Source organism: Austrofundulus limnaeus, unplaced genomic scaffold, assembly GCF_001266775.1.
Source record: "Austrofundulus limnaeus strain Quisiro unplaced genomic scaffold, Austrofundulus_limnaeus-1.0 Scaffold29, whole genome shotgun sequence".
In the NCBI taxonomy this organism is placed as follows: domain Eukaryota; kingdom Metazoa; phylum Chordata; class Actinopteri; order Cyprinodontiformes; family Rivulidae; genus Austrofundulus; species Austrofundulus limnaeus.
The window spans coordinates 1,083,912-1,098,680 of record NW_013952431.1 but is presented as its reverse complement, the minus strand read 5'-3'; the positions used below and the strand labels follow the sequence as shown (position 1 = coordinate 1,098,680).

The 14,769-nt window shown below is 38.1% G+C and overlaps 1 protein-coding gene across 1 annotated transcript in view; it reads right to left on the bottom strand.

Annotated features, from left to right (window-relative positions):
- Positions 1–2,854: 2,854 nt before the first annotated feature.
- ppp2r1bb (protein phosphatase 2, regulatory subunit A, beta b) overlaps positions 2,855–14,769 on the bottom strand; it is a 15,203-nt gene continuing 3,288 nt past the window's right edge. The window contains exons 7-15 of the mRNA XM_014005250.1: positions 14,569–14,683; positions 14,396–14,466; positions 13,310–13,444; positions 11,371–11,544; positions 10,197–10,257; positions 5,615–5,769; positions 4,707–4,849; positions 4,534–4,625; positions 2,855–4,421 (exon numbers count right to left, since the gene is read on the bottom strand). Of these exons, the coding sequence (XP_013860704.1) occupies positions 4,405–4,421; positions 4,534–4,625; positions 4,707–4,849; positions 5,615–5,769; positions 10,197–10,257; positions 11,371–11,544; positions 13,310–13,444; positions 14,396–14,466; positions 14,569–14,683 (963 nt within the window). The 3' untranslated portion in view covers positions 2,855–4,404. The remainder of the gene's footprint in view (positions 4,422–4,533; positions 4,626–4,706; positions 4,850–5,614; positions 5,770–10,196; positions 10,258–11,370; positions 11,545–13,309; positions 13,445–14,395; positions 14,467–14,568; positions 14,684–14,769) is intronic.

Genomic DNA, 14,769 nt, shown 5'->3' with positions numbered 1-14,769 from the left:
TATATATATACGATAAAAAATACAAACACAATGAAATGAAAGGAAGCAGAGAGAAGAACAAAAATCTTGTAACATCTGCCCTTTTGGTCTCAATTCAAACAGTAATCTTTAGTTAACAAAACAAGACAAGATCATCAAATCTTTCTAGAACAACAAATTATATGATCACACATTAAACTGTTCCATAATTTTTCCAACAATCCAACCTTTATCATTCTCTAGAACACATTTGGTACTTTTCACATCATTTTCCAGATTATTCCACAATCTGACTCCTTGGATTGAGGTGCACCGTTCTTTCAAACAGGTTCTAAATGTAGGTTTCATGAACAACTCTGTCCCCTTAAGATTATAATAGCTCTCTCTCTCTTTGCAAAGTTTTTCTGGATATTTATAGATATTGTGTTATGGTGAGCCTTATACATAACTAACAAAATATTGTAATCAACCAAATCATACAATTTCAATAATTTCAGGTTACAGAATAATATATTAGATGGATAATAGTAATGTTTTCGAGTGATAACTCATAGCTTTTCGCAAAACAAAAACAGGATGTGTAATAGTCTAACGTGCTTTACCCCATACCTCAACACAATAGACCAAGTGTGGAACAATTAATGTGTTATATAACATATAGAGCTTTATCATTAAACAAGTCCCTTACTTTGTAAAGCAATGCAATAGGTTTTGCTAGTTTTATTCTTAAATAATTTATATCAGGTCTCCATGTCAGTTTCTCATCAATAATAACACCCAAAAACTTTGCCTCACTGATGCTACTAATCTCCACAACATCAACTTTAAATGGAATATTAACAGTTTTTTTTTTTTTTTTTTTTTTTTTTGCTCATTGTAAATATCATATAATTAGTTTTGGTGTGAAAAGTCGTACTACAGTACATAAAACATAAATAAAAAAAAACATACATAAAACAACATTTCATTGTAAGTCACCCCCCCTGCAATAACACCATCACTCTTCCAATGAAGTGCAGTTATTTATAGCAGCTGCTGAGATCTCTAACACACACACACACACACACACACACACACACTTCAGTGACAAGACAGAAAAAAAGAAAGCTGATAGCTGATGTGTGTGTGTGTGTAGGGGGGGCTGATCTTTCAGTAAAATAATCCCAATATCAGAGGCCCCTTCTCACTCAGAGGGGCCACAGCACATAGTGATGACATCAGTGGTTGTCATGACAACCAGAGAAGGATGGATGACAGCATCCTACTGCGTTTTTTTTTTAAGAGCAGGAGATCACAGCATCTTTCAGGATTACAGCTGCACGACTGCGTCGACGCGTCGGGGGCACCGTGGACTAACGTTTGCATCGAGACGTTTGTTGAATAAACACGAACAAGGGTTTCGTTTTGCTACTGAAYGTGCAGTAAAGTCTAGAGATTTGGTTTAAATTAGCTCCTCATCAGAGGTCATTTTCCATCTTTTCCTGTCTGAGTRGAACACTTTGGTCAGCACATGGACGGAGTCTAAAACATCCCAGCTCACACGACCCACAAAAAGTGCCTGAAACAAATAAAAAAAGCAGGTTCTGAAAAGCCTCTGAGCTGGAGTGAAACATSCTCGAGTAATCCTCTGATCCCACCTGGAGAAGATGAAGGGGGWTAAAAAAAAGAAGCAAGACTGACGAAACAATGGGAAGAAAAGGAGGGAGCAGAGAGGACAAGGTGACTTGGAGAAAACATGCAGGCCAATGGGCCTGATGTTTGTCATCCTGAGTGGAGCTGACCTCTCTGAGTGTGTGTGTGTGTGTGTGTCATGCTGTGTGGGGGGCCTTTGCTCGACTCCTTTCATCATAAATGACAGAGTCCTGGGAGGCAGCAGCATTGACGTCAAGGCTCTCAGCTCTGTCAGGAGCTGCTGAAGTCCCTCCCAAAAATCTGGATTTAAATAGAATTTGAAACAAAGGAAAAACAAAGGCTGCTGCTGTTTTATCACTACCTGATGGACTCGAGTGGATTTCAGGGGCGGATCAGCRGCTGGTTTTCAAATCGTTTTCATGATGGGTTTCTGCTGAAAAGAAAATCATCGTCCTGATTCTAAATTATGGGCTTTATGATTTAAAGGCTTTTATTACAAACTGAAATCAAATATAACAATGCTGATTCTGAATTACATCAAACACTGCGTTATAAGTTTATTTCAGTTTTAGCAGATATCAAGTTTTGAAATGCAGGTACACACTCAATATAAACAAAGCACATTTACCTGCATTCTMTACTCAACAAATCTGAGCAGAATATATGAATATTTATATTAGGGTCTGCATTCTTCTTGTTTGTTCACTGCTCCTTCGCAAATATGAAACAAGGAAAATCTCAGATCTGCTTCAAAATCCAGTTGTCTAAAAGCTTCTCTTTGCCCTCAGATATTTCCCTCACAGCACCAGCAGTCGGTCCAASCCTGTCCTGCTCTGCATGTGTCCCTGTGGTCAAAACAGTCCAGAGGATCCTCACTTTCATCTGCTCAGCAACTGTCCACCAGATCAGAACTGAGCCAACAGACCAGAACCACGTGAGACTGACAACATGGCCCTGTGGTGTCTGCAGAGTGAAGAGCAATACTAAAATAAAATAAAAAAAACAGTCACAAAGCAGTGTTTACCACTATTTACTGATGGTAAAGGTGGAAGGGTAAGAATGTTTCGCTCATTTGTCTGTTAGCAAAATATCTCAAGAACATATACATTTTAATGAAAAGYGTCATCTACAAAAAGAAAACTCCTGTTCCTATATTTCATTTTTTTTATTTAACGCATTTTATCTGGTAGTAAACATTTAAATTTTGACGAGATCCCATCTGTAATGCAGAAAACAGGCGACGACTGGTTTGTYTTACTTTATTCGGATCAAGATACAGTAGTACAGCATACAGACTGCAAATAGAATTCAAAATACAAATCAAAGCACTGTTTTGTGATACAGGACAATCAACATTCAAGGTTTACTTAAGAGAACAGAATAAGAGGGAAGGGAATAAGAGTTGTTAGGAAAAGACAAAAAAAATAGGTCTATGAACACAAACGACAAGTTTATTTAACCCGTCTTATAAACACCCCCAGCTCCCACACCCAAAATAAAAACATAAAGTGGATTTACGAACACACTCACACCCAACTGTTTTTCCTTGAAAGCGAGCGCCAGTTCACTTGCTCTAAAGATGTAAGGAGTGACTCCCAACATCCCTCCAGAAGAGAACTGGGCAAGGATTTACAAAGAAAACTAGGTGGAATAAGAGTTCTGTGGTTTTGCGTTTACTTTCGTAGCTGTTCTTAGTTTGTTTTACCGAGCGTAAATGTCCCACTCTGAAAAGAATGCTGTCGTTTTACACAATAAGGCAGGACCAAAACAATTTGAGGCGTACTTAAAAACAAACTACTCAAAATCATTAGCACAATGATTGAGAGCAACACTGACAACATAATGCAGAAAAACATAACTGACTTCTGCTTCCTACTGTGGTTCATCAACAAAATCATCAGGATTTAGACGAGGTAATTATGAGTAATTTGCTAAAACTGGACTGGTCCCCATTACACATCGGGCTGAGGTGATATCTGTGCTGCTGCAGAGAACAAACAGTGCAGGAGGACATGATGGTCTGGTGGATGGAGATGGGAAAGTACAAAGTGAGGGTGATGAGTGCATGCAATCATCAACAAACACACATATTTTCTCTTTGTTAGGGGTTTGTACAATAAAATCCTATAAAGCATTTAGGAAAGGACAGGTTTGGTCTGGTGGGGAAAGGAGGAACAAAAACAAACAAAAACACTACTTGACCTACACAGATGTTTAAATCACTTGTGTGAAAAGCCAGCTGAGTGTCTCTGGGGACAGAGCGCTTGTTGAAGGGCTGATTCAGGAGGAAGCTTAGTTAAGTAAACAGCCTGTTGCACCATTTGCAGCTGAAAGTTTCCATCTAGCTCAGAGGGAAGGTCCAGAGCAGAGCCCTACTAAGTAGCAAACAGACACGGTTTGCAGCAAAGCTCAAGTACAACAGTGGACTACAGGGGGAGAGAGTGGGGGGAGGGAGGGAGGAATGTAAGAGTGGGGGGGGGGTCTGTTAGCAATGCCTAGCGAGTACAGTAGCACATTAGTTAGCATGCACCTCTTAATTCAATTTCATCTTACTTTGCTTGTATAAAAGCATCCATTTATAGCAAAGACAGTTAACTAAGAAGGCTGTTCAGGATGTCTGGACACAGAAAACAAAATAAAAAAAATTGTAGGGGAGGGTGGCTGAGTAAAACAACTGTTAACAGCTATTCTCTATACAATAACCAGATGTTCCTGAACATCAATAAATATCTTGTAGAACTGTTTGTGTGGTTTTGTTTATGGGGGTTTTCTGCTTTAGGCATGTTGAGATGGTTACGCTAGGGCCAAAACTGTGGAGAAAGTGAAAGAAAGAAAAAAACTTTAATTATCTTGCTGATGTTTGAAAAGTACAAATCATGTGATTTAAGACCTTATAGAATAATCGAGGAGACAAACACTCACCACTAATGGCCTCCTGGGCGAAGTACTTCACATCCATGTCTGAGTCYGAGGCAAGCTTCTCCAGCACTGGCTTCACTTCTGTTTGAAGGGCGCTGAAGATGACAAATCCAAACTCATTAAACCTTGTTCTCCACTTGATACAGTTTCTCTTTGGAAACAAGCAGATAACATACTTGCTATCCAGGACTGGTCCGATCTTCTGAAGGGACTTGGCCACATTGAAACGCACATTGGCCACCTGATCATTGGACATCTTTAGGACTACTGGCAGCATCTGTTTAGTAGTGATATCCTGGCCACAAGCCTCTGACAAAGCCTGAGACACAGAACCAAAGTCAACAGGTCAAATTTTGCAGGCAATTTAGAAAGAACACATTTTATAGAAAGAACATGTTTTATAGATTCTGGCCTAAACTTTTAAAGTTGAATTTATACTCTAAAATCTGGTCTCTTGCAGGATGCTGRTTTTTGCATAAACATAAATGAGAAACTGTTGTGCAGAACTCCAGGTAAGCTTCCYCCCCACAATGCCAGAACTAATTTCTTCCCGCTGAGGTCTCCACATTATTGTCCATCTATAGATATTTGCTTCTTTACCACAACCAGACTTTTGAATTTTACAGACTGAGGTAGTAAATACTGTTTGGAACTTGCAAATTTGTCATAAAATGACTGCGGCTGAGAGAAAATAAAGGGAACGTGTCTCTATACAACCTGGCTGAGGTMTATTCCTTCTCAGCTAGCACAGCCACAGAGAGCCWCCTGTGTCTCCATGCTGTCTCACTAGCTGCGTCTCAGCAGAGCATTGGAGCTAAATGGGAGTATTGTAGTTCACCGTCTTTTCCACATAAACACACCCACAACAAAGTTCTGCCCAGTCCCACAAGAGGTGACAAATAACCCTGAGAGAAAATATTCTGCCCAGACTCTGTTGGGAACAGGCTGTCAGAGCTCATGACTGAACAGAATAACCTATTTTTTCTAACATAACTACATTACGGTTTGCAGATTTCTTCATTTTTAGCAGAGCATGAATTCAGCTTAAGTAAGCATAAAATGTCAGAAAATGCTTTTGGCTCACGTTGATGCAGAACAGAGTGGTCATCCTGTGGAGGTAATTGGGGTCATTGGCCATTCCCAGCACTTTGGGCACAATGGTGTTCTGCGCCCACTCGGCTCCAAACTTCTCTACAAGCTTGGTTAGGTTTGAGGTGGCTGCTTCACGAATGGCATACACTAAAAAAAAAACACACACACACAAAACACCAACAGTTACATTTTGAATGTCTCGTCTTTTCAATATTACATAAATTATCAATTTAAAAAGGGTAGATTGGTTAAAAACTAAACAATGATTACCAAACAATTAGAATTTTAATTCATCCATTTATTGGGGTGAATTGACACCTGAAATATGATCCTACAAAATGTAACAAACTGGTTTTACAAGTGACCCTAACACAAAAAGACCTATTACTAAAAACACAAAAGACAAGATCTTGACCAAAAAAAAATTATGTTTAAGCTATTTTCATGGAAAAGAATAYCATATGCACACATTTGAGCAACTCCAGACACACAACCTGGGTCAATAGTCTAAGAAATAAAAAATCATAATTTTAGTAGAACAAAACGCCAGACATTGTGTCCCTAATAGGCTGTAGAAATAGTGATGTGATTTTAAGTGTTTACAGAGCCAGTGCGGGAATAAATACAGAGTGATTCTTGTAGCCCTGTCCTTTAAAGAGCTTATGTAAGGGTGGCACAAAMGTCAAGTAACTGGTGCTGTATATATTGATTTTTGTAAAGTGTTTGACACAGTTGATCTTTATACTCTCTTACAAAAGTTGATTTCTTTTCAACTTTCATCATCTGCAATACAAATGTTTTCCTCTTATTTGACTGATAGGTGTCAGGTTGTGAAACATGGAAGCTCTGTGTCCGGGTCTCTGCCCTGTTCCGTGGGAGTTCCGCAAGGTAGCATACTGGGCCCATTGCTTTTCCTATTATACATGGCCTTCCAAAAATATTGAAGTATTCAAATATTTTAATGTATGCTGATGATACTGTTTGTTTTTTTTGTCTGATTTCAATACTGAACCTATTAATAGTCAGTTACAAGCAGATCTTCAGACATTTCATGGTTGGCTTCAAGATAATCTTTTGTCAATTAATGTTAAAAAAAACTGTGTGCATGTATTTTTCCTCACCCAGGAGACATTTCAATATAACAAATCAACTCACTTTTTTAAAACAAACCCCTTGATATTGTCACTACTAGGGGTGTCCCGATACCGATACCAGTATCGTTATCGGGTCCGATACCAGCATCAAGTACTCATACTCGTACTCGTAAAAGCCGGCCGATACTCTAAACCGATACCGCTTTTGTCCCCTCCTGGCTGCGCTGCAGCACAAAGGGTAAACAACAATCCATACCAGGCTAATGCACTGACAATTTCCGACCGCACCCCCYAATAACAGAAGAAGAACAATGACGGTAGAAGAAGAAGTAACATGTCGGCAGTTTGGAGATATTTTAAGATCGGCACGGAGGACACCAAACAAGCAGACTGTCTGCTGTGCTCTGCTAAACTGTCAAGGGGAGGAGCGYAAGTTGGATGTTTTAACACCAGCAATTTGATTAAACATTTGAGGACAAGACATGACAAAGAATTCAAAGAGTTTGCTGCTGCTAGTAGTAGCCTTCATAAACAGCACTGTGTGCAGCAGTTGTTGCAGTAACTTCAATGCTGTTTTTTCTTTCTTGTAGAACAAACTAAGACATAAGCAGAATATGGAAGGAAGTTTGTTGTAAAAGCATTTTATTTTTCCCTCTGGTTCTTCTGAGATTTTGTTTTAGTTATTCTATTTAAGTTTGAACCGAAATTTACTGCACTTTATTACTATTAGTCATTTTTTTGTTAACAGTTTAAGACTGAAGCAGAGTAAACTTCTATAGATGTGCTGCTAAAATTTACGTTATAGTTTACATTTTAATTTAAATTTGGTAGTTGCATGTTGAGGAAAATGTATAAAAAATATCTTATTTTGTTTTTTAATGTATGCAACAGCATTTGTTTTGCAGTATTTGTATTGTTAATACATTCAGAGGGAGTATGGCCTTATTAAAAAGAGCCCTGTTTGAAATAAAATAAATGGTTTCAAAAGTTATGGTGTGATATACTGTATATACTGTACCAACTTATCTACTTGGCAGAGTTTGCACTACCTTTTTATTGTCAAACATAATATTTACCCATCAATTTTTCTATGATAATTGCATTTCATTTTCATTGTTTAATATTCAACAAGTTGAACAGATAATCCACACGAACCCCGCTACTTGGTATCGGTATCGGTAAATACCTAAACTGAAGCACTCGTACTTGTACTCAGTCTTGAAAAAACTGGTATCGGGACACCCCTAGTCACTACCTACAAATATCTTGGAATTACTTTGGATTCTCATTTGACTTATTGTGATCATGTACAAGTCTTAACCACTAAGTTGAAACAGAAATTATACGTTTTTTCAAAAATTAGATCCAACCTGACATCTTCTGTTTCAAATACAGTATCTATCTCCATGCCATTATACTCTCAAACATGTCGTACTGTTTACCTGTTTGGTCTCTTACAACAAATGAAATCTTAGAATCCATAGTTAGGCTCTACAACAGGGCCTACAAAATTCATAAAAAACTTCCTGGTTGGACTCATCACTGTACAGTTCTTTCATTGTCTGATGCCTTGACTTTTCAGAATTATGTTTTGTATAGTGGTATTAATTTATATTTTCAGATCTTCCAAGGTGCCAATTACGGACCTCTCTGTGCATTGCTGCCCAAATCAAATTCTGGAAGTGGTCATTCAACTAGATCTGTTACAAAAGGACAACTGACATTACCAACTTTTAAAAACTGTTACGGCCAGAGGTCTTTCTTCTATGTTTATACTAAAGCATGGAACGACATTCCTCAAAACATGAAGTCCATTTCAAAACTACAGCCCTTTAAGAAGAATCTTGTCTGCCATCTGCTGGACACTTTTTGTTGTGCTCATATTTAGACGTCCTATTTTGCAAATGCCGCCTTCCTGAAATTTGGTATGCTTGTTTGTCTTTGTGTCTATGGTGTTTAATGATGTGATTGTGATGCTGTATTTCTGAGTGTTTTATGTGCTGCAGAACAGGAACCTGCTGTAAAACAGCAATTATGCTGAGTCAGGCTCAATTTTTAATAATCTTTTCCTGTTAAATCAATAAATCAAATCAAAATCAACCCCAGCCATTCACACACAGAAACTCACACCAACAGCATTCCAATGATGRAATCCAGCTGGCTCTTTGTCTTCAACGCTGAGTGCGTCTCTCTCATTGGAAAACCCAATGTCAAGAGAACATGACATGCACAGGAAGGATTTTCTGAGCCCTAACACGCAGCAGGGTGTGTTGTACATGTACACAACTTTTAATGGATTAGAATATGATAACTTCGCTGGAAAGAAAAATCCTCTGCAGCAGAGGGAAGTGAAAAACAACCCCAAAAACAACAACATAAATTATTTACAGGTGGTTGGTTATCTCAAAGAACAAGTATASCTTAAAAAGGTATGACAAAGTAGATTAGCTTAGCTATAATTTATTACATTCTGATGAAAACTTGCCACTTTAGTCCTAGTTCACACATTTGTAACTTAATGTAGCTGACACAGGTACAGTATTAGAGAGCAGGCATTTAGGCAGAGGGGTGTCAGGGCGTCTTTACGACACKCTGGTCTGCTTTATAKCTTGTGGTCYCGCCTATATAAATATGCGAAGCTGCGTACGTCCAATGATTTTGTCCAACACCTGCAATAAGAACTAGCCYCTCCGGASTCAATCTACAAAGAGCATGTRGCACCAACAGGAAAAGTAACAAGCACAACTTCCGTATTTTCAAAGCAATTTACCAAAGACAGACCAGTTTTGTCGAAACCCTTGCTATATTAATAAATAGGATTTAAATATATAGAATATATGGAAATAGTTATACATGAATGCTGTCAAAATGTATGGTTCTGTTCGGAAAGTTGATAGAAACATGCAGCGAGCAGCATATGAATACACAAAATACACATYGATATTATTCTGAAATCAAGTTTCAAAAACATGGATGCAGTTTCAGCTGTGTTTACTGCATCTACCACAGAATGAATCAGTTTGCTCTGACTTRGACAATTATCACTGGATTTACTGCACGATCTCGCATTTCCTGCACACGCTTCTGCGAGCTCCTCGCACTTGGCCGAACCGGACTGGACCTGACACGACCGTAACTGAGTCGCATGTAAGAATAAAGAGCACTTTATTAACATGTGCAATAAGGTCAAGAGCTGCTGACTGTCGCATCTCATCTCTTCTTCAACCTGCAACTGCTTCAGTTTATACATTCATCAGCCTCCTCCTTTAACACACTAAGGTTCACTRTCAAGCTGATTATATGAAATCAGTCCAGAAAGACATCAMRCTGCTCATTGCCCAGGTGAATAAACAGAAGTGGTCATACAGAAAACAGAAGTGACGTTTTTAGACAGCAGCTTTGACAAATAATGAAACTGTGCTGATATTAACTGGAGCAAATGTAACCACACTGTTATAGATTATCACTGAAGTGTCTTACCATGATCAATAAGCCAGGCCATACAAAGGGTGTTCAGTTTTTCATCAAAGAACTCCACTCCCTGAGGAAACAAAGCAGAGCAACTTTTAGGTCTTCATAGAAATTTATTAGTACATATTACTGATTATAAACAAAACATATTAGATGTAGGGCTGGATGATATGGTTACAAATATGGGCAGATATAAGATTTATTTTTCCTTTTTCTGCACCCTTTTCATTAAGTAATTAATTTACTTTTTATGGACTTTTTGACTTCTAAATAAATGAATAAATGACATAAAAATGAAATGAAATAAACAGGTATTTTCTAGTCATAATATAATTAGAGAAATCCTAACTAATATGTCTAGAAATATTACAATATGCAATTTCAGATATGTAGAATGCAAGTGTGGTGAAGCCGATTTTATATCACAACGATCTGCCATAACAGTCTGTGTTTGCAGAGTCGGCTTTCACTTGCTCGACACAGCTTAATTTTCCATACACTCAGAATGTTCTATCCAGTGGAACTTTATCAGACAGTGGAAGAGATCTGATGTGTTCCCGCTGCGAGTCGGCACCAGACTCTCCAAGACATGTTACAGCCGACTGAAGGCTGAAGTTTATCAGACCTTCAATACCTGAACCACCTCCACGCCACTGAATTATGTTAGTCTTTTCTATTTTAACCATTTCTTTTGCTTCTTTTTCCAACTGTAAACCCTTGTTCACCCATTGCTGTTGAGCTCATTTCGGCGCACTGTGTTGCAGGTAGCTTGTTGTTAGTGTAAACTGAGTGGTAGTGCTGAGCACAGCCTTTGAGCCGGTGGTGTATGTCATCAAGCACTGACAAAATGTACACCGATTGAATTTTTTGAGACGTCATATCACCATTATTGAAATGTTTTCCATTGAGATATACAGGTCCAGCACTAATTAAATGTATTTAAAGTAATTTCTTTTTTAATATACTAGACCAGGTTCTTACTACAGTTTTAGAATGATTAGTWTCAGCTGGTGCTGAAATCATGTGTTCACACTTGTAAACAAACTTGTCAGTATTTCAAGTTGTCATTCTTCTGCAGAAACATTCGGGTTTGTGTCACTTTGTGGTAAGTTTCCAAGGAGCCACTTCAGAGAGGCTGAAGAGCCACAGGTTGTAGACCCCTGGACCAGACCATGTGACTCACCAGCTGTCCTGCCAACAAAGGCATGTACTCTATGATGGCCAGGCGGACCCTCCACTTGGCATCTTCAGCCAGCTCGACGATCGCTGGCAGCAGTGACTGAGAGAGCTGACGGATGCCGATCACCTCGTTCACACAGTCTAGATTGGAGATGATGTTGAGACGCACCTCAGGACACTGAAACAAACAAACAAACAAACAAACAAAAAAAGGATCAAGTAAATAATTCAGTATCACTTATCAACAAAAGCATTCGGGTATTGGAAAAAACATCAAATGTGACCTTTTACCTTCAACAAACACATTTTTAAAATCCAGTCAGGCAAAGCCACTTCAGCTACTCTAAACAAACGAAACTTCCAACTAAACTGTTTTCCCAGAATTATTTCCCCGGTTTATACCAAACAGCCTTACATGGCGATCTGCTTTAGTCCCAGTTTAAACAAAACTAACAACTGAGACATAGAAACGGACAAAACTAAACTTAGAGAGGCCAATTAAACTAAGCAACAGAAAAGCAAAAAGACAAACCGTAGTGACATTAAAAGGGATATCATAAATCCACAGTAAGTCTGCAGAATACTCCCACCGTACCTGCTTTAAAAATATTGATAAATACACCTTGAAATAAAATATGCAAGTCAAGGCTGTCAGTCACTACTGTAATCTAATTAGACACTCTTGGTCTTATGGTTGTGCTTAGAAGAAAATGGGCCATCTTTAAATAGGACTAAGGAACAGCAGTGGGAGAACTTATCTTTGTGTTTAACCTACTAAACTCAAAGCTGATCTCAAACTGACACCAAAGCAATGCATTTATTTAGTAAGATGTGAGGCCTTTGTCACCCTAGATTATTGAGTTAAAGAAACAACATACACAAGCATTCATTTCAACAAACTACCCAACTGACACTTTAGACACAGACAATGAATTCTGTTCTTGAAAGACTGAATAATATCAAAACACATGCCTATACAGATAACCAAGAATGACATCACGCCCCAACAGATAAATGAACTTGGCACAAAAAGTATGGAAATTTGTGTTTTGTAGATTATTAATTTGTTGTAACAATACTTCTTGACAATAAATCTTATACCACTGGGAAACCTGTCAAATTCCATTTTAAATGGTGACTAACTGTACGGGACATTTTGTTCCAACTAGGCTTGGGCAGTATGAAGGTATTTTGTTATAATGCGGTATGAAAATATGGTAACAGTATACAAAAATGATGACAATTTTAATCACTTGAGGTGAAGCGTCAAATTTCCTCAAGGCTGTCATGAAAACTGGGACATTAATATTCGAAGATGTTCCGTAACAGTACTGACATGGGTTCTGACCACCTCAGTTCATCGAAGAAGACAAATGGAGAGGGGGAGAGACACTTTACTCACTGGGACATTTAGTCCCGACAGGTTCGGGACCAACCAGCCGCGGGTTTCTTAAATCAAACAAATAGCTAGACTAGACCCCCCCCACCCCCGTGCTGCAAATCAGGTGCCCACTACAAAACCAACTGCCAAGAAAAATTGTTACAATATCGAAATAATCTGCTAAACACAAATTTCCTTACTTTTTGTGCTAAGTATATGTGTGTCTAGTTAAATTACTAAATTATTAGTTACTACAGTATCCAAATTCCCTGCAAAACTTAGTCCTAATTTTAACTATGCTTCTCTCTACATAATCATTCCCCAGATTAGTCAGTTTAAGTTTGACTGCCAAATACATGAATCATCCTCTTTCCCATCCAGGTGCATTGGTTGGTTTTGCCTTTGCTTGTTTCAAAATGCTGCAAAAGAAAACTTGACGATTGTTTTAGARGCACTGGTCATGAATCCACTTAAACAAAGAGCAGCTTTGACAACTTTTAAACCAGGTGACTATAGTCCAAAAACTACTGGGCCCACATTTGCCAGTCTCCATTTTAGTTACCTCGTCCTTAAGCTGAGTCAGGAAGAGAGGCAGTAAGTGCTCTATTGTGTTATCCTTTCCCAGGATGGTGGACAGGCCCATAATGACTGAGGCCAGAGCTGACTTCACATGCTGGTTTGTGTCTGAAACAAGTTCCTGCACAGGGATTAGACACAGAGACATCGAAAGAAAAAATAATTAGGAAGGACTGTAAACAAATATCAGGTGTTCTGCTATAAGAAATATTTAAAACACATACAAAAAAGGAAGGTTAGAATTAATTCATGTGAAAGTGAACAACAGAACATTCACTATAGTATTGTATATGCAGCTCATACGGGTGGAACTAAATTTAGTTTTCCAAGAATGTGTGAAAGTTTGTTGCTACCTGCATAACTTGGATCCTCTGTTGATATGTTGACAGAATAAGCAGTGACTCTTTTTGATGTGGTTTGGTACCATTTAAAAACACTGCTTTATAGGTCCAGGAATTTACAAGTAAATCAGCCTGTACTACCACTACTTTCACTTTTATTTACCAATCAGTCCTCAGGGAAATGATGGAAAGCACTAATATGAAGAACTATACAGTATCTTAAAGTGTTCTTCTCAGAAAACAACAGTGCCACCTGTTGTTCAGAATATGCCTAACACAAGCTGAAGACTAATTTACCATAATGATGCATTGAGATACTTTATAATCCACTTCTATAAAGTAAAACAACAACAATAAAATAAGATAATGCTTTAACAGTAGATATCTGGACAATTCATATTTTATTAAAATAGTAGAAATCCAACTAAATAAAACAAATTGAGTGTGTACAAACTGGACTCACAAAAATAAATAATTTGGTATTAAAACCAGTAAGGAGGAACCAGGTTTTCAATGCGACTTCAGGTCTGAAACTTTAAAAGATAAACAACCAGTTGTCCAAAATCCCCAAAATGAACCATTCATACAAAAGAAAAACTGTAAAAAAATATGCCTCTTTATTTCCCACGCTGTTAACCAATGAAAGCTATTCAAAAAGTCTCMTGTGAAAGTAGGAAATGCAGCAACAGAAACATACCACAATGTGGTGGACAGAAAAGGTTTTTGTTTACCTTGACACAAGGCAGAATATGAGTCATGATGATTTGTTCACGATTGTCCTCCGGGAGATTCTCACAGAATTCTAACCAAAATTAAATAAAAAAAGACAAAATGTTAAAACATCCAACTAGAAACTAAAACAAGCTTCACCCAAAAAATTATCCTTCAGACAATTCTCTCCTACCTTTGACTTTGTTAGCAGCAGCAGCTCGAACCTCAGCTTCACAATCTTTCAGAAGGTTTTGGAAGGCTGGGACCAGGTCGTTCTTTGTGATCTCTGGCCCGACTGCCTTCTGGAGCTATATTCAGTGGGGAAAAAAAAGAAAACAAAAAGCTTTATAATGAGGAAATATGTATGTATGTATGTGTGTATATATATATATAT